We start from the raw sequence: 18,016 nt of genomic DNA on the forward strand, positions 1-18,016 counted from the left end.
AACTGGTTTTAGCACAAAGTACACACAATGAATAAAACAAGCAGGTTTTTATAACTATCTTTATACACAGAATAAAAACACATTTTACAAACTGAAAACTTTAAATTTCACTTTCTTAATATTAAGTTAGACAAAAAAAAATTCTGAAATGTTAAAAATAAATAATCCAAATAACAATTTACGTTATGTTACAAAAGCGCAGTGAAGTTAATTGACATTTGTACAAATAAATCCTTCAGCAAAGATTAAAAAAAAACATGGCAGATTCAAAGACAAACCTGCTGTTCATTCCTCATTAAGAGTCATCTTCATTGTATCTAGTGTGTGAAGATGAAGCCTTTTCACTAATGAAGAAACATCACGGGAGCTTTTACTTTGTAGAGTCAAAGCCCTCAAGGTGCTCGGAGACAAACATTTAAAATCCCATTTGTGGAATGATAACAAGAGCTCTCCTACAATTTACACTCAGATGAAGTTAAACATGTTGTCGAGACAAGATGTTCACAATACTGCATATTGATGATGCTGGTTGATTAAAAATTCAGAAACAATCTGGATGCAATAAGTATGTGGTTGGTGTGCGTTTGCTGTGAACGGTACATTGCACGGGGAAAGCACTTAAAAGCATCCATTTACCTCTAACCTCGCCACATGGAGAGTGTTTCGTTAGGATCTGGTTTTGAACAAATCAGGTTTTACTACTGGTTAAAGATCACTACTTAAAAAAAAGCTGAAACCTATGGCTTTAGTGTTTAATATCATTCCATACTTGTGACTGCTCGCTCTTGTGGAGTTGAAACGGAGTGCAACACTACTGGGAACTTTCAATGGTTCCCAGTCAATAAAAATGAGGTTGGTCACATTCTGGTGTTACGGGTTTAAACGCTCAACTCGCTTCTTTGATACCAGCAAGAGAGCTAAAGTAAAAATACTCCAAACTATGACGAGGTTATTAAAAATACCAAAATGAAATGTCGACCTGTTCTTACGCAACAACAAACCAACCTTTTAAGAGCATTGCATCGCTATTATTATCTCAACATACATTAAAAAAAAAAAAATGATAATCTGCATTGAACTCCAATGTGATTTCGAGAGAAGTAGTAAAGTCCACCAAGAAAAGCTGCCATTTTGCATGTAACATTTGAGCGTGAGAAATGACAGACCTGATTCCAAACACGCGCGGCAGGCTACGTTCCTAAAATGCATCCAATAAAACCTGAACTGATCAAAAGGATGTGAAAAGGAGGGCAGTAGTTTCTACTTTACCCGCTGTGTTGTACTCTACTTTTCCAACTGAGGCCACAATAACAACGGAATAGAAACATTCAAGCCCTTCTCACCGCCATTACCTTCTAAACCTCCAGCAGTCGGGATCTGAACTACACTGAGACACACTACGCTCGTTTAATCTGAGAGAATAGAAGACGGACAAAAACACACAAAGAGCAGGAAGAGACATACAAGATCAGTCAAAATATTATTGTTCAAATATGGCATAGTATTTTCCTGTACATGAGGTTGTGTTTTGTAAACGCATTTGTTTTTCTAAAGTGTTTGTTTTTAAAGGGCGTTTCAATTTAAAGAACAGTTCAGTGAAACCAACAAGTTTCCAACTCGCTTTGAACAAAGGTCACGGTTCACTGTTATTATTGCACTTTTACAAACGGGGAGGGGGAAGGGCGTCTTTTCTCCAAAGTAGAGGGGACGGCGAGGAGACAAACTCATGTCCTCCAGATGGCCGTGGGTCCTCTCCACCTCAGGGTGGTGGGATGGAGGGCTCGGTCACAGCCAGCTCCTGAGCCAGGTCGTTGAAGCGAGCAATGTAGTCCACGCTGCTCTCGCTCATCATACAAGCAAGCTGAGAGTCCATCTGCGGGCACAACCAAAGAGCTTTCAATGTACAACAGTAATGACAACAGCCTGAGCAGCAGCTAAGACAAATGAAAAGAGATTCAAATCCACTTTTCTTTCCCCTCCAGGGACGTCTGGAATAAAAGAATTATTTTCCAAAAAGGTCGAACTATTTACAAGGAAGCACATTTTTAGACTGGCAAAGTGTTCAACTGAAAAAGAATAGCAAATTTGCTATTTTGTAAACGACTCAATTCTGAGAACGTACCTCTGCCACATCAGTAAGGCCACGGGACTGAAAGGAATCATGGGAGTTGCAGTCCAGGAGACTGGGACCAAGCAAAGCTGTGCCGCTGGAGGGGCCGGAGGGGGTTAGGGTGGTCCGCTTGCCCTTATCAGGAGAGACCATGCTGGCTGGAGGGAAAAGAGACGGACCGTGAATAAAAAGGGACAGAGTGGAAACAAAGTCCTCTTTACGGGACATCGCTGCAAGAGGAAGTCCACAGGTGTGTCGGTGTTCATGTGCATTAATAAGAGAATACAAGTGTGAAGGTTTACTAGGATTAAAATGTGTTACTTTATTTGTTCCTTAGTGAATCTGTCTGACATTAAAGCTAAGTGTGTGTGTCCCTCTAAAGCTTTAACTTTCATTTCTAGTATCAGCTCTTTGGTTAGGAAACACAGAGTAGTGTTCAGTAGAGCTACAAAGAAGATCCGTAGTAGTATGTGCTTGTATTTAATTATTGAGGAGAGAAAAAGACTCACAGAGGAGGGTTCCCAGTGTGGAGTCAGATGAGTCGCTGGGGTACCACTGGGGGTCGTGGCTGGGCGACGGGATCCAGCCTCTGGACGGGCTGACCGAGGGAGACGAGGCCAACAGTTTGGAGCCGTCGTTGTTGCTCAGCTTGGCTGGAGAGAGAGCGGCCTCCTCGCCTGCAGCATAACAGGCAAACCGCCATTAGATCACACACACTCACTCAATAAGCCTCTCAGAACTGAGCTAGTTGGTTGCATGTCAACATAAATGCAAACTAATGTAATGTTGGCATATAGGATAGAAACTGGCACGCACCATAGTGGCCAGAGTTGATGGCGAGCTCGATGATGGAGTCACTGATGTGAGTCTGGGTTTCTCCGGGGGCTAGAGCCTCTTCGGGGGGGCCAGGGAGAGAGATGTCCAGGAGTGAGGCCACGCTGGGCAGAGAGAGGAGAGAGTTGCCGCCACCAGTCAGTCCAGGAGACGGTGGAGGGTGACCATTCTGTAAAAAGGAACAAGTTGAACACTTATTGGGGCTGCTTGAGGTCTTATTTCCTCAAAAGATGAGTTTTCAGAGCAACATGCATGTGTTTTCTACCCTGCTAGCTAGGACCAAGCCTGGGTCCCGACTCAATATCAGTATCTTATTTGTCTGTTGCACTAATAACTGCAGTCAGCAATCATCGTATTCTTGTACCTCTACCTGTGAACAGGGCCTGCACACACAGGCAATACTATTTTATGGCCTTCGTCAATGAAGTCCTTCTTCACCCTCACAGTAAAGTAGTTATAAAGTACTTATCTGTGTGTAGATACCAAGTGAGGCAAAGCTCCCAGTTTGTATATGCAAGTGTGTGCTGCTGACCTCTGGGACATTGTGCTGGAGGAGTCGAGCGTCTGGTTCAGCATCGACAGCGGGAGCGGCGTGGAGCAGGGAGCCGTTCTCAACAGCGGGAGAATTCAGCTCCCGACAGGGACTGCCCGGGATGATACCTGCAGACTTAGCAGCCAGGCCAATGGCACCTGAAAGAGAAGTAACACTTTAAAAACACACCAGCACTGTACCTGACAAGTATCAACAGCAACTGAGCATGTGGGGATGCACCAAAATAAAAACCCAGTAAACTCAGCAACAATGTGAATATAAAAAAGGGAAAGCATGAGAGAATAGTGAGGAGCTGGAAGAATGTTCTTTTTGTCTTTTTACTCCGGCACAAAAGGAGTATTTGTTCAAACCACATCGACTGTCAGAGATCATGTGGGAGTTAAGTACTAAATCGTTTTCATCATTTCATTTGAAACTGGAACTCAATTTTGTATAAAAATCCAGAGAATTCACAGCGTTTTACACAAAAGTAACTTAATCCTACAAAAGGAAAGACTATATCTAGAATATTATATGAAGACCTTAACTAGGCAGAACAAAAGTATCCAAACTGTAAATAATCCAACTGACTCACAATGTGGAGGTCAAAAAATGTGCAACTCTCTTTGCATAGATTAATGTTTTAGTAGTCTTGTTGTTTTGTTGAGCACATTAAGTGAAGGAGCCATGTCATAGGAGGACAAGAAGAGTTTAAACTAATACAACATAAATTATACTGCATCTAGAATTTAGTTAAAATAGATGAAATAATGAAAACAGAACATACTGGAGAGCTGGCTGGCGGCTGCAGAGCTGGACGCTGAAGGGGAAGCTTTGGACAGGAGGGGGCGGGAGGAAGGAGCCAGGCGAGTGTGGATTGGCCGGAAAGATCCAGTTCCTGAGGGAAGAAACAGGAAGTGAGAGAGCGGGAGATTAGCAGAATGGTTGTTGAAAACGAGAAATGACATTTAGTAATGTACAAAGAGTATGTTGGACTTTCAAGAACCTACTGTCAAGAACACACGTCTGACAGTTTTATGCTACACTGTAGGGAAATGTATAATAATTGAAACATGACAATAACGTGTACTGCAGCATCAGGATGTGTGAGGATTACCTGTGGCAGAGGAGTTGGAGAGGATGGAGAAGGAGCAGACATGCTGAGGAGTGTCTCCTGTCGTTCGCGGTAGAAGTGTTCGCTGTGGATGAGACAGAAGCAACTGAACGAAATGCACAGAGAAGCACTAAAAAGACATTTACAGTACAAATAGTCAACCAATTCCACAACACTATAAGTTCGAGACGTTGTTGCGATGCAACAGCATAGATAAAGTAAGACACCTTTCTGTTCTTCTCTTACCTGAACTACAAGTGGTTTCCGGAGTTGTCTGTTTCGAGGTTTTCTCTGTCTTGAAAGGAAAAGATCTGACTGCATCTGGAAAAACAAAAAACAGAGCACATTAACATTTGTGCATGTGGACGATGTACCTATTTAGTCGAACAATTGGTGTAAAAAATACTGCATTGCCCAGCCTTACACTGATAGAGTCGAGCTGCTGTTTGAGGGCTAGCTCTGCTTCCTTGTTGGGGGAAAACATTCTGTTGTGCCGCGAGCTGTTGGGGGGCAGCGTGGTGGGAACCGCAAACACACCGCTTTCTGCGTCGCTGCCCGCTGTCGACCCCAGCAGAGAGCGGGGGAGGTTACGTCCACCTTGAGAGGGGAAGGAACAAGTTAGAGATGTCATGTGAGGATAATGAAGAAAACCATTGAACAGCATCCAGGGATTCTTTGCGTTCATTTTTGAATACCTGAGACTCCGGCAGTTGGCAGGTGTAGCCGGGCCCCTCGGACAGAGGTCTGCTGCCGGCCACAGCTGGGGCTGCGGACACCTGCTATGGGGCCCTTGCCTGGAGGTGTAAGGGCCTGGTTTTGCTCCTCTTGATGTGTCTTGTGTGGGGATGGAGCAGTGGAGCACAGCTCTGGAGCCTGGAGGAGAAGATACATTATAGACACCTCCTGCAACAAATCTTCACAAATAATCGTGACATTCAAATGTTGTTGTTTTTTTTTATACAGGATAAAAAGGATATCTGGCCACCCGAAACATTAGCAAGAAGTAACAGTTAATCCCTACCAAAGGTTTAGGATTGACCTCAGTGGAAACCAGCTTGAGCAGGCAGCGCAGAACGTGTTGTGTCCTGATGGGCTTGAGCTGGGCTTGTCCGTTTTCTTGGTTGTTGAAAGGAACCGCAATGGGCTGCCACTCATACTCCAGCTGCAGCTTGCCGGGCTTCCCGAACATCAGGTAGAGCTCAGCCAGGGTGACGTTCTCGGCGTCCCGCGCGCTCCAGCCCTCCCCTCTGATCTGCTCGACAGCCCGTTCCTTGGCTGCCGGTGCAGAGCCCTGCGACATTCCCTCCTCGGAGCCAGTGACTGGAGGTTTGGCTGGCGGAGTCTGGTGGGCCTCTGGGGAGGAGGTGCTGGTGTTCTGCTCCTCATTGCACGGCTCGGATGAGCTTTCTGTAACACTACACAACTTCTCAATGCTTTTGGTCACTGCTAAACCACTACTGGCCTTCACACCAGTAGAGATCTTCCCCCCTTCAGAGGGTCCTATCCCAGTTCCCTCTTCCCTAAGAGCCACAGTCTGCTGAGAGGAAGCGGGGACAGAAACAGGCTGAGGTCTCTTCTCCTCTAGCTTTGTGGAGCAGTCTAGTGAAGGCTCAGGGTTAAGAGGCTCAGTTCGTCGACTATCACACAATACAGTCACTGAAGCACCGGCGGCGCCGCCTCCCCGTCCAGATTTAGTGCCAGTCCGAAGTGGTGGAGCCGTGTGAATACCCAGAATCTGAGCAGCGGGCAACTCCTTGGCATTAGGCCGGTTCTTGCCACTTTCCAGCCAGTGTACAGTGCAGGAGGCCTTGGAGTGCACGACACGTGCCACGCCAGGCAGTGTGGTCAAAGTGCTGCTCTCAGCGGGGTAAAGAAAGAGATCGTCCTGCTGGGATTTGCTGGGAGAGGCTGTGCTGGATGGGCCGACCTCCAGAGCCTCCCGCTCCATGAGGCTCTTCAGCTGAAGCGTCGGGTGTCAAGGTCTCACACATGAATGACAGAAAGAGGCATGTTTACAGTTCACAGATATCTACTGCTGAAGTGGAATACCACCGCTCCACATCACATCCCAAAGATAATAAAGATGATGTACTGTATGGTAGCAGCTCGTCTTAAACACAATCCATTTCATCAGTTAATGATGGGATAAGAACATTATCTCAAGCGCTCTGCTCCACTGTTAAATGTCAAGCTTGTATCGCAGATTTGCTCTCTCGTACATTTTTCTAAACTGCAATGCAATCAATACTGTTCTAAGACTCATATGATGTTTTAAAAGGATACAATCCGCTGGTCCTGGTACGCCCACTTCTGTTTCAGATAATCAATCAGGCTGGAGACTTTCCTGTGGAGCTCCACCACCATCCTGTTATGGAAAAGACACAGCAAGAGATAAGTGTTGATTTACAAGCTGCTGTGGTAACATGGTGCAGAACCGCACCGGGCTGGGTGATTTAGTTGCCAACACATAAAGCACTTTGAGGTCCCACACTAAATTAATACAAAAAGGAGAATATAGATTCACTTGATCCGGGAAATTTAAAACATACTATACAATATACTCAGGATTTATGATGACTATTTTCCAAAGCAAAGAGAAGATTTATTTTTATCATTCTTATGTTTTAATCTTGTTGTCGTGCTTCAGTTGCCAACATGCATCAAACACGCAACTGCTTGATGACGCATTAATGCTAACGGCAACATCTAAAAACTGGCATTCATTGAGCGGTGCTGTTTTTGAAAATTGATCCTGAAAACAAAGACTTAACAAAAGCAAACGGATTCCTAATCCGGGGCTGAAAATGAATTACAAGTTCTGCTTTGGAGTAAATTATGAACAAATCGATTGCTTTTGTTGGTAATAGACTCAGACACCAGTTAACAGGCCTGACCTGAGGCGAGGGTTGTGGGCCAGACTCTGAACGCGGGCCCAGGAGTGGTTACTGCGAGGTTGGAGCTCCACTGCCACCTTCAGGGGTAGACGCACTGGCTTCTGGTCCTCCTCGTCACTCACTCCTGAAAGGACGCGAAGACACAATGAGACTGAATGAGAAACACCAACAAAGATCTCACGGGAGAAACGGTGTTTTTAAAGAGCAAGAGACAGCGTGAGAAAGTATGAAGTTATAACACGGAGCAGAAATAACATCAATGTACTGAACCTAAAGAGACACTAGCGTACTACATGAACAGTACAATACAGCTGACAGCGCAACTGAGTTGAGTGAGTGGCTGTTTTTGAACAGAGGGGCAGAAGCCAGTCGGTCAGACCCGTCATCTCCATCATCATCATCTTCCTCCTCCTCCTCACTTTCTCTCCCACAGTGTTTCCATGGAAACACCGCTAGCCCACATGCTGCCATTGTTATTGCCAAAACCCCGCCCCCACGAACCCTGTGCCTCGCCATCACCGTGGCTTGTATTTACAGCGATGATGTTTGTTTACTTCGTGCGTATGTACTCCGTGTGTGCCTGTGAATCACCCGCTCACCATCTGGGTCACAGAGTTTCTTCAGCGCTCGGCACATCGGGGCTTTGATTCTCAGGTTCCTCCCTTTGGAGCGCACCGTGGTGGCCCTGGTCGAACACACAGAACAGCAGCGAACGCTTTAATGTTTAGGAAAACTTTTTGGGGGAATCACATCACACGTCACAGAATGAGCTTTACAATTGTACACGAACTTTTGCCGTAGCCGCGCAGTAGGTCATATTTAATTATAAGTGTTCCTGCTGCTGATGTAAGTTTCTCTGACTTATGTCATCATGTCCTCATACGGACGGTGAAAGCGTATCTGTGTTGTGATGTAGAACTTGAAATCAAAAACCTGTGTTATTAAACGTAAAAACTGAAAACCGTGTGAGTAGGCAGTGCAATTTTCTTTTTTAATGTTCCTCCAGACTTACCCTTGTTGGATTAGTTCGTTCAGCTTTGACACGTTCTTATCGTCCATTACTGTCAAAGACAAAGCACAGAGCTGTTTACGACATCATCCCTCAGGAGCAGCTGTCCCCCATGACTGGGAGGGTGCAGTGTTTCATCACATCCCTTGTGCCCCAAACTACCACAGCAGAATAACACTCGCACACAAAACAACTTTAAAAAGTCATGCATTCAAACGCAGCCTTCACTTACAACCGCCAACTTTTTTGCGGAGCTCGGCGTAGCAGATGAGGCCGTACAGTTCTTGAGAGGATTTCTTCAGCACTCTGGAGTACACTGAGGAGAAAAAGGTGGCACAAGTCACATCGGTGCCGTAAACAAGAATTCAGGAGGAATGTGCATGCTACACAGAGATAACGCGACCGTGACACGGAGGGCTTTCTGAAGAGGAGAGCAGCTCAAGCTCATCTGGAGAATTTTTTAACATGCGTTTTGGGACAAAGCTTACTGACCTAACAAAATGCTGTTTCAACATCAGTGTTGGAATTGTTAAAAAAAACACATGGACCAGGAAGAAATGACATACAGAGTGAATCATATAAACATCTCTTTTCAACCCCCGGACACATACGACTGCCATGTTACATTTGTAATGGACATAACAGGATAAGTGGGTCAAGATGAGACGTTATAAGTGTTACGTTATTATTGTAAAACAATATGTTATGCGGAGCTCCAACCCTTACAAATAAAATCTGTTCTTCCCTGAGACTCAGGGAGACTGACAAAGATAAACGGCAGCTCACCATTAGCAAAGTCGATGTGTTTGGAGATCTTGTGCCAGGTCCGGTAGTAGAAGTGGCGAACCTGCTCCTTGTTCTTCACCATGTTGGCTGGCTTGCCTCTTTTCTTGTACTTCATTGCGATGTTGTTGTGGATGGCCTCAAAATCCTTCCCATGCTGGAGACCAGAGTAGTTAGAGTTCAAGATGTCAAAAATAAACTGCAACACGTATAGTTAAAAGTTGTGCCACGTGACAATCTATTTGGTTGTGCCCTTTACCTCGTAGAGGCCCTCAAAAAAGCTGTTTTTGTCCTCTGTGCTCCACGACTCCCACTGCCGACGGGCCCTCTTCTGGTTACCAGCTTGCTCCTCCTTCTCAGCAGACCCCTGGCCCTTAGAAGCCTTCGACACTCCCCCTGTGGAGCCGGCCACTGGCCCCGACTGTCCCACTGTCCCCTGGGAGGAAGAGCCGTTCTCTGCCCCTGTGTTACACAGACACAGGAGCCATCAGTCACGAAACATTCAGAGAAAAAAATACAACTTCAGTACGAGACTCAAAGATGTAAGATTTGAGACAAATGATTTGGTTCACCGCATGGGTTGTTTTGTATGGCACGGAAAGAAAAAAATAGTAGTTTGTGGTTTTTTTGGGAGATTTTAAAATGCATGCGCACAAAGCCACCCACTGCAACTACACTGCACAAACCTGCTGAGCTGATCCTTCTGTGGTTCAGCTCTGGCAAGGAGGCAGGAAAAGCAATCAGTCCCTACGGCCAGGTCTACAGTACACGGGTCCAAAACCAACTCCCGATGAGCCCCGATGGCTGAGTTTACCCCAGCACAGAGTACAATGCCAGACGCATTAACACAACCACAGAGGCTGATTTGCTTTAGATTTTCAGCACAAATGGGTGTTAATTTACAAATCTCTGTGGGTCATAGGCACTGACCTAGATGTGTCTCTCTGAAAATAGATGTGCACCAATATAGCAACATATCAAAAATAAGTAGGGCTTCCTTGGTCAACACCTGGACAATCTAAATATGATGAAATAATCAGTCTCTTTCTAACAACAATAACAGAAATGCACGAGTCATACCTGTCAGAGCAGACCAACTCATCACTACACTGTAAACGTTCTGTCTGATCAGAGTCACACTCATTTTGAATGACAATTTTAACAGACACAACAGAGCAGAATAATCATACACTCTGAAACCAGTCAGTGATAATTCCTCACAAAATCTGGAAGTGAAAAACTAAATCCTTAAATAAGAAAATGTTTCAAAAATGCTAATTTACCTCCTGGTTGGATCAGTTAAATAGTTGAAGGCTATAAGCTCAGTCTGCTGAAAATATTAAAAATAAAGTAAAAGTGCAAGCAACCATCTATAACGATGCTGCTCTCATTCCCATGCAGACACACTGATTTATTTTATCTACACTCACCACACTCAAAACAGTGTTTTTAAACCCTTAACGGCAAGTTTCCAAGAAACACTAACTGAAACCGAATTGAAAATGTAAGTTGTGGTCTGTGTGAGTCTGTGATGTTTCACAGAAATTGTTCACAGGATGGTTTTGCAACTTGGTTTGGTCCCGGAGTAGGACCCGGTGTCCCGGAGGGAGAACAACAAAGCCAGCATCAGTTTAGCCATCACTGACAAACAAAGTGGAACCACAGTGACAACTGAGGGCAGACCCCCTGCTGATCCCACCTCAGCACACTTTTCTCTGCGCTGGTAACATCCAGTACCTTTCGATTTTGCCCCGCCGTGTCCATTGATGGTCGAGCCGATTGAATCCTTCCGGATCCGCTTGCTCGGAGGTCGGACGCTCGATCGGAGAAAATGATGCTGGTCGTGACACGGAGGGGCGGGCTCCGCCGAGGTCTGGGCATGCTGGGTTGAGCCAAGTCCGCTTTGGTTCTGCGGAGAGGCGGGTAGAACCGGAGCCGAACCGGGGCTGAGAGCCGTGGTTGATGGATTAAGAATTTCCACTCCGTCGTCTCCCTTTGTACTGCGCTCCTCGCTCGCCTGCTCTCCGCTCTCCTCCTCGTCGCAACCTTCGGGCTTTGTGGACGGATTCGTCCTCCCATCGACACCGATCCCCTCCCTGGAGCCCAGTGTCATGCTGCCAACAGACATATTAAGGAACATTTGTCACATTAGGGGCAAAGCGGTGTGTGAAATTAACTTCTAGAGACGACGTTCACTGTCTCTCAACATGGCCGCCGCTGTTTGTTTCAAATCCCCTCTCCAGTCCCGACAAAACAACACCAAATATATGCATTAAACGTCTTCAGATAAATTACATTCAACAACCAAAACAGTTTAGTAACTGGCGGCGGTGTTTTACCGAGTGTCTTTCGACTCAAATGCCCAATATTCTCGGTTGAATTTCAACTAAATTCAAATGCGAGCGCTTTTCAGTTTAGCGCCCTGCAGAAACGACGACGAAGCCCGTCGCTGCATTCGACCTCTAAATAAAGTGTTTATTCTAAACATATTTTTACCCATTCTCGTGCTCTTCGCTAGTAGGCGACGCCTTCTTCCTTTTCACCATGAGTCCGACCGGTTAGATTGGCAAATACTGTTCAAATGGAGCATAATAAAACCGAGAGCGATCTCTCCGCTTTCTGCCCTCTTCTCGCTCCAGCTTCGACTGGAGCTGAACTCTCTGCGCAGTTCAACTGTTTTCTATCAGCAACATTTACACAATGCTTATTTTTGCAAAAAAAGAAATTCAAACTATACAAACACTGACACATCAGCTGTATTTACTGCATGCACTGAAGAAGACTTCACCGTAGCACGTGTCAGTGGAGCTCATCTGAATTGATAAGCACAGATAGTTGTATTAACCTGTGCGCAAGTGGACTTTGTTTGTCACTACGTCACCATCGCATGCAGAAATTATGTCTGCAAAACAATGTATTTCATATACATCCTGCAATTATACGGCTTTGTGACGATGCTCTAGTTGCTTGCATTACTATCTTCTCATACACATACTAATCATTGTGTCTGGACCAGGCGTTAAGTGGCCCGGTGCACATCAACACCTTTACATTTATAAAACTGTTCTAATGTGTAAACATGACAGCATTGTGTTTTCTCGATTATTATCTACTCATCCATTTATTACTGAATAATCAGGAGTGTGACAGCACAGAGGGATGACAGCCAGATAGAGCCACACAAATAAATATCAAGTGTAGATGAGCAGTTTGAGTATGAGGGACGTCCCCCTTTCTGCATTCCCACACAGACTTTAAACTCCTGTTTTTAGTCATCTTAATGCACAATCTCATATTCCAACAGCCACAATGTATAACTGATCTAACAGCAGTGAGAACTCTGAACTACTCTGAAACTAGTCAAATTTGTTCAAGTTTACTTTCGCTCCTTGGAATCTTACAACGTCAAAGTTGTTGTAATGTCAATAGATGAATGTAGCTATAATTTAAACAACACGCATAATCTTTAAATTATTGTTTTGATGTTGCTTCAGTATAATCTAACAGCATCACACTGATTTCACAGAGTTAAATATTGACCTTACAACTTAATAGTATGAGCAGACTAGTGATTATAGTTCCGTTTGTCCAACCACTGTCTCTGCTTTTACACTAGAAGGGTGACAACTCTCTAAGAGTGCGATTTGATGATAGTACATAATAGATAAGTTATTTATACTAATAGTTATCGTTAACTTCGTTGTAATAAGCTGTATTAAATACACGCAATAGCTCCACATAGAACGTGGTACCTAGCATGCTGTTGTTGGTTAGCTAACGCTACGGCAGTCAAACAAGCCACAACGTGCCAAAAACTGATTGTAACATAATGATTGTTCTACGCTGAGCTTTAAACAGTTTGTTAAATGGATAACACAAATCAAAGTTTAAGAATTACCTGAGGTTGAAGCCTGTTGGTGGTATTAATAATCGAGACACGGACTAGCATTGCTAGCTGACGGCATCCGTCCAGCTTGTTGCTTGTTACCGGTGACAGTTCCTGCAGTTCGATTGTGCACGCGTTTAGACACGCCCATTACAACTCGAAAACAAATCCTCTGATTGGTCAGGAATACACGAGGACGACCGTTAGAATTTGATTGACAGACGGCTCCGCCAATTGTTAGTGAGAGAAACTATGCCGTTGGACCAATTGCTTTTCTTTTCCTGTCATGCCGTATACGTTTCCCAATAAGTTTTTTTTTAATTCAAAGCCAGTTTGACTCCTCAATAATCTAACATTTTTGCTCGTAATAAAACGTTATTTCAACAACATTTGATCACCACAATGTAGGTTTTTGGCGCTTTAAAAAGAGGTCCCGCCCAGACAGAGATTGGCATTTTGACGATCAAATCAACAGGCGAAACAGAGAGGATGTGCTTGAATTCGATCCTGGCGTACGCCGAAAAGGACCCGGCTAAACGGAATCAGAATCTGATATTTAGGGCTGGAAACGAAACACTGATATAAAACCGTGTCGGCTAATAAGCACACAACATGTGGTACAAAAGGGATTTTAATTCAATAGCATCTGCACGTATTTTTAGTTAATATCTCAGACTCATCCCACATTCCCTTTGTTCAGACCAGGCGCACCGGTGCCACAAAACAAGTGTCATAAACAGTGCACGGATTTGGGCTCTGTGAAAGACCAGCAGGGTGGAGTTTTTATTTTTATTTTTATATACATGTTTAACAGATGCAACACAAATACAACGGCCTCATTAATATTGCAATCAAACAACAGTTTTGTCTCAAAAGACTTCAAACCCAATGGATTCCTTGATCAAACTGTCCCGGAGGGGCACCAGGTGACCAGAAACGAGCGCACCCCGCATTACTCGGCAGATTGGCAGTGCACCAGTTATATTCCTCCGTGTCACAGTTGGGAGGATCTGAAATTCTTCACCAGGAGTTTTGGGCACGCGCAGACAGCGGAACTTGCTGGTCGTCCAGTTGGCAAACTGACGAAGTTGTCTTCGGAAACAAAAAACAATTATGACTTCGACGAACATGTTTCAAGGGTTGGACACTGGAACTAAACCAAGCTCCAGGTAAAGAATACTTCCGTGTAGCTTGGTTATCTCTGAGAGAAATGGCCGTCAACGTCTTATCTCGATGTTGGTTGACGTTATGTGACAGGAGCCCTTTGTACCATAACTTCATTTCCTACTACCTTCACTAACTATCTTTCCTAACACTAGCAATGGGCTATGTGATAAGTGAGCTCAGCTTGACCTAGCTTGGTTTGAGTTGTCTCGCGTTAGCAAACTTAAAGAGTCAAGAATGAGCTTTTAAGCTAACTGACCGACCAGGCGTTGTCTGCTGCGGAAGTGTGAAAGACTGCCCTCCTTTGTACTCGCCAACGTAGTACAAAAGTAGCATAATGTTTCTCGGGGGATCCACATCCTCTGACGGGTGTTGAGTAAAACGTTAAATCATCATGAAGTCTGTCTTTGCCAGGTCACACTTGCTGCAGGGGTAATTGATTTAAATGAGACTGTGATGAATACATTGGATAGGATCCTATTAAAAGTGGTGCTGTACTTCATCCCCTGCAGGGTGTTGCAGCCTCCTGGAGGTGGCTCCAGCAACTTGTTTGGTGGCTATGAAGAGGACTGTGGAGCATCAAGAAGACCCAATAAGATGGCCTCTAAACTGTTCGCTCCACCAGAGGAGTCCCAGAGCGTACCCAGGCGCTCCAATCCTCCAGGTCAGACCAGGATGGATGTACAGAGGCTGAGCAGTCATGCCCTCTATCAATATCCAGGGTGTGAGAAGTGTTACTATGATGTGATAATTCAGTATAAACACTTTGACTGTTCTCTGTGCCGGAAAGTAATCCACCTCCAGATGCTGTGGAGTATCTGGTAAAGTCGAGAATGTTTTCAGTCCAGACTGCTGAGTCACCCTGACTGCATTATCTGTTTATTTTTCACTGTGGTGTTAGCATCCCACTGTAATATGTGTACAGTAGCTCACACCATAATGTTCTTATGAATATGTTTTGATGTTGAAGGGTGACTGGTCATAAATAAGCTCAATTTAGATGTCAAAATATATAAATGGCGTCATAAATCTGTGGGCAGGGCAGTTCACTAGTCGACCAAAATTAAATGTTACAGAGACGAGTGTGCAATTACGACGCTGTCACTGCTGCAAAAACATAACACATACTGGTGATACTTTATGTAGGTGGAAAGAGTAGCGGAATATTCGGGGATCCTGAACCTCCAGCTCGGCAGCAGAGACACAAACCTCCCGGTGGAACAACCAGCGACATATTCGGTGCTGCAGAACCTTCCCAGAGCCGAAACCAAAGCCACCCAAATAAGCCAAAGGTAGGCCATGCACCCAGATGTTATACTCTCTCTGACTGAGGTTTGATTCTTTTTATTTGATTGCTTTTCACTACTTTTTAAAAAGGAATATTCCCCCCCCACCTCTTGTGCAGTTAAGGTCCAAAAGTCTGCTTGTATAACTAATTTTATCCTGTAAGACTTGAACGTACGACTGTGTCGCACACACACACACACGAGTGTATCAATCAGTCCTCCCTACGGGTCAACAGTGTTTGTTTAACCACAGTACTGTTAGACTGCTGAGTCTATTGTAACAATCTCAGCAGTGACTCAAATAAATTCCAAACAGCCACTTCTTAAGAAATCAATAAAATCACCAGTTTTCTGTAAACATGTTGAGGCTGTTTATTTAACCAGCTACAAGTCGTGTTGACATTAATCTTCTTTTCACGAGACATTAATTTGAAGTTGCACTGTTTTGCGACAGTACTTTAGGTTTATTCAAGTAACATAAAGAAGAGAGCCTGTTGTTATAAAGTCATTTTAGGTGATCACACAGTGAGAATACTCTTATCTCTGTTTCTTTTTCAGGACAATATAAATGTGGGACCCGAAACCAAATCATCACCTGGTGAGTTACATAAAGGAAACTGTCTACCGTTTTTGGGAGATTAGTTTTATACTGAGTCATCCCACTCATTGTAACTTTGAACGTGTCAAATGGTTTTGTTATGTTGATCACAGGGATTATAATTAAGACTAATAAAATGTATATTTTGAGTTTTGCACCCTTTGGTAATAACTTTCAGTAAGTCTCATTCCATTGAGATCTCAACTGTGACTCAGTAAAGATGGGGTTTCTATTATATATTCCAAGTGGAAATAGGTGTTTATACTTTTAGGATATTCCTGTAAGACACTTTTTTTTTCCCTATATCAGCACCAGAAGCCCCGGTCAGCCAGCCTGAGGTGAAGGAGGAAGTGGCCCCCCCACCAGCTCCCATGCCAGCCAAGGAGGAGCCTGCTGTGGTCGCGGCCCCTCCTAAGCCTGAGCCCCCATCTTCATCTTCCCCTTCCTCACCTCCTGAGGAGACGGGCCCGACTGGTGAGGGGAAGAACCACGAGCCTCATCTGGGACCCAAGCCTCGCTCTCACAACAGGGTCCTCAACCCCCCCGGAGGGAAGTCTAGTGTGGTATTCTACTGATCAGCTAAACACACACATCTCCTCCCTGTTCGTGTCCATGCTCTCTGTGTCTGCTCCCCTGTCAGTCTTCTCTTATTCCAACACCTGTACATTCAAACACGGAGCAGGAATCTTTGTTCTTCTCACCAGAGTCCTTTTCAAATATGTTGTCCTCAACTTCTTGCACTTTCAGCCCTATTTCTTGTCTTTGTCTAATTCTTCTTCAATGAAACCTGCAATCACCAATCAATCAACCAACAGGCTAGCTATTAGCTAATCGCTGTAACTGTGACACTGTTCAATCACAATATAGCGGTTACTCTTTCACTGTTTCTGTGTTTGTAAATGTAGTTTGGGTTAAGACACAGTTTGTCAATTTGAAAATGTTTTTTGCGTTTCCAGAACGGTTCAATCGTTGGCGTGCTTGTACAATGATCAGCTTTAAACAGTCCTGGGTTCAAGAAACTCCTGGTTTAAAAAATTCAAGGCAGGCATTTGGTTGAATTCGAAGGTGCTTGTTTTAAACCTTAATGTGACCGTTCAATCTGGAGGGGCTAAATGCATCAATGCAACATGTTTCAGGGAGTTCCACTCGTGCCACCTTTTTAGGCGTTGCTGTATCTTTATTGGATTGCTACATAAAACCTTTTGTTTTGCAGTTTTATAAAATTATACATGTGTTGGACTACAACCAATGAAGCCTTATATCAGCTCGGCATCTTTTCATCTTACCTGCCTTCTCTTCTCACGAATCATCCCGTCATTTCAACATGTGTCCAACATTAATAATTTGTTCTCTGTTCAAGGATCGATGCCAAAAATTGACTATGAAGCAAAGATGGATGCAATTGTTTACTCCTAAATGTTTCTGCTTCCTTAAAGAAAATTCCATTTTGATTGTATGCGGCTGTATTACGCAGGTACTTCTCTGCTCTCTTCTTTGCTTTGCTTCATCTGAGAACACGCCTGTTGTGCCTCTGTTTATGTTTTAAATTAAAACGGCTGAAGACGTGTGAACTCTGGACAATCTCGTGGCCTACCTGAGTCCAGGTGGGCTCATTGATGAAAACCGTTTCACCCAATTCATGACGCACATTAATGGTATTCTGGTGCCGGCCTGCCCTACTCCCCCCTCTGAGTGTTGATGTGCCTGGCAGGCAATGAGCGCAACAGAAGAAAACTGTGTATTGCAATAAAACTGTTGTTTTGCATTTAACGGTTGTTTATTTTGTTTCCTTTCTGAAAACATAGC

General features: G+C 44.3%; 2 protein-coding genes across 2 annotated transcripts; one reads left to right on the top strand and one right to left on the bottom strand.

Annotated features, from left to right (window-relative positions):
• Positions 1 to 84: 84 nt before the first annotated feature.
• cramp1 (cramped chromatin regulator homolog 1) lies at positions 85 to 11,852 on the bottom strand. The gene is made up of 20 exons (XM_079177868.1): positions 11,773 to 11,852; positions 11,014 to 11,390; positions 9,536 to 9,738; positions 9,280 to 9,433; positions 8,726 to 8,809; positions 8,497 to 8,545; positions 8,084 to 8,169; positions 7,485 to 7,608; positions 6,874 to 6,955; positions 5,612 to 6,550; positions 5,286 to 5,463; positions 5,015 to 5,187; positions 4,837 to 4,911; positions 4,594 to 4,675; positions 4,264 to 4,374; positions 3,477 to 3,634; positions 2,927 to 3,113; positions 2,620 to 2,787; positions 2,123 to 2,268; positions 85 to 1,873 (listed from the first exon to the last, which is right to left on the bottom strand). The coding sequence occupies exons 1-20, from the start codon at positions 11,820 to 11,822 to the stop codon at positions 1,760 to 1,762; spliced, it is 3,540 nt and encodes a 1,179-aa protein (XP_079033994.1). The 5' UTR covers positions 11,823 to 11,852; the 3' UTR covers positions 85 to 1,759.
• Positions 11,853 to 14,192: 2,340 nt separating this feature from the next.
• On the top strand, positions 14,193 to 17,974 carry jpt2 (Jupiter microtubule associated homolog 2). Its single transcript, XM_079177116.1, has 5 exons — positions 14,193 to 14,331; positions 14,839 to 14,990; positions 15,473 to 15,618; positions 16,171 to 16,210; positions 16,520 to 17,974. The coding sequence occupies exons 1-5, from the start codon at positions 14,276 to 14,278 to the stop codon at positions 16,783 to 16,785; spliced, it is 660 nt and encodes a 219-aa protein (XP_079033242.1). The 5' UTR covers positions 14,193 to 14,275; the 3' UTR covers positions 16,786 to 17,974.
• The last annotated feature ends 42 nt before the right edge of the window (positions 17,975 to 18,016 follow it).

This window comes from Pholis gunnellus, assembly GCF_910591455.1.
Source record: "Pholis gunnellus genome assembly, chromosome: 17".
Lineage (NCBI taxonomy): Eukaryota > Metazoa > Chordata > Actinopteri > Perciformes > Pholidae > Pholis > Pholis gunnellus.

Excerpts from the sequence above, each read along its gene's own strand:
- cramp1 (XM_079177868.1), bottom strand. The coding sequence starts at position 11,822 with ATGGTGAAAAGGAAGAAGGCGTCGCCTACTAGCGAAGAGCACGAGAAT. Across the intron at positions 3,635-4,263 it reads AGCCGCCAGCCAGCTCTCCA|GTGCCATTGGCCTGGCTGCT; the intron begins GTATGTTCTGTT and ends CTTCTCTTTCAG. Across the intron at positions 2,788-2,926 it reads CATCAACTCTGGCCACTATG|GCGAGGAGGCCGCTCTCTCT; the intron begins GTGCGTGCCAGT and ends GTTATGCTGCAG.
- jpt2 (XM_079177116.1), top strand. The coding sequence starts at position 14,276 with ATGACTTCGACGAACATGTTTCAAGGGTTGGACACTGGAACTAAACCA. Across the intron at positions 15,619-16,170 it reads GCCACCCAAATAAGCCAAAG|GACAATATAAATGTGGGACC; the intron begins GTAGGCCATGCA and ends TTTCTTTTTCAG. Across the intron at positions 16,211-16,519 it reads CGAAACCAAATCATCACCTG|CACCAGAAGCCCCGGTCAGC; the intron begins GTGAGTTACATA and ends TCCCTATATCAG.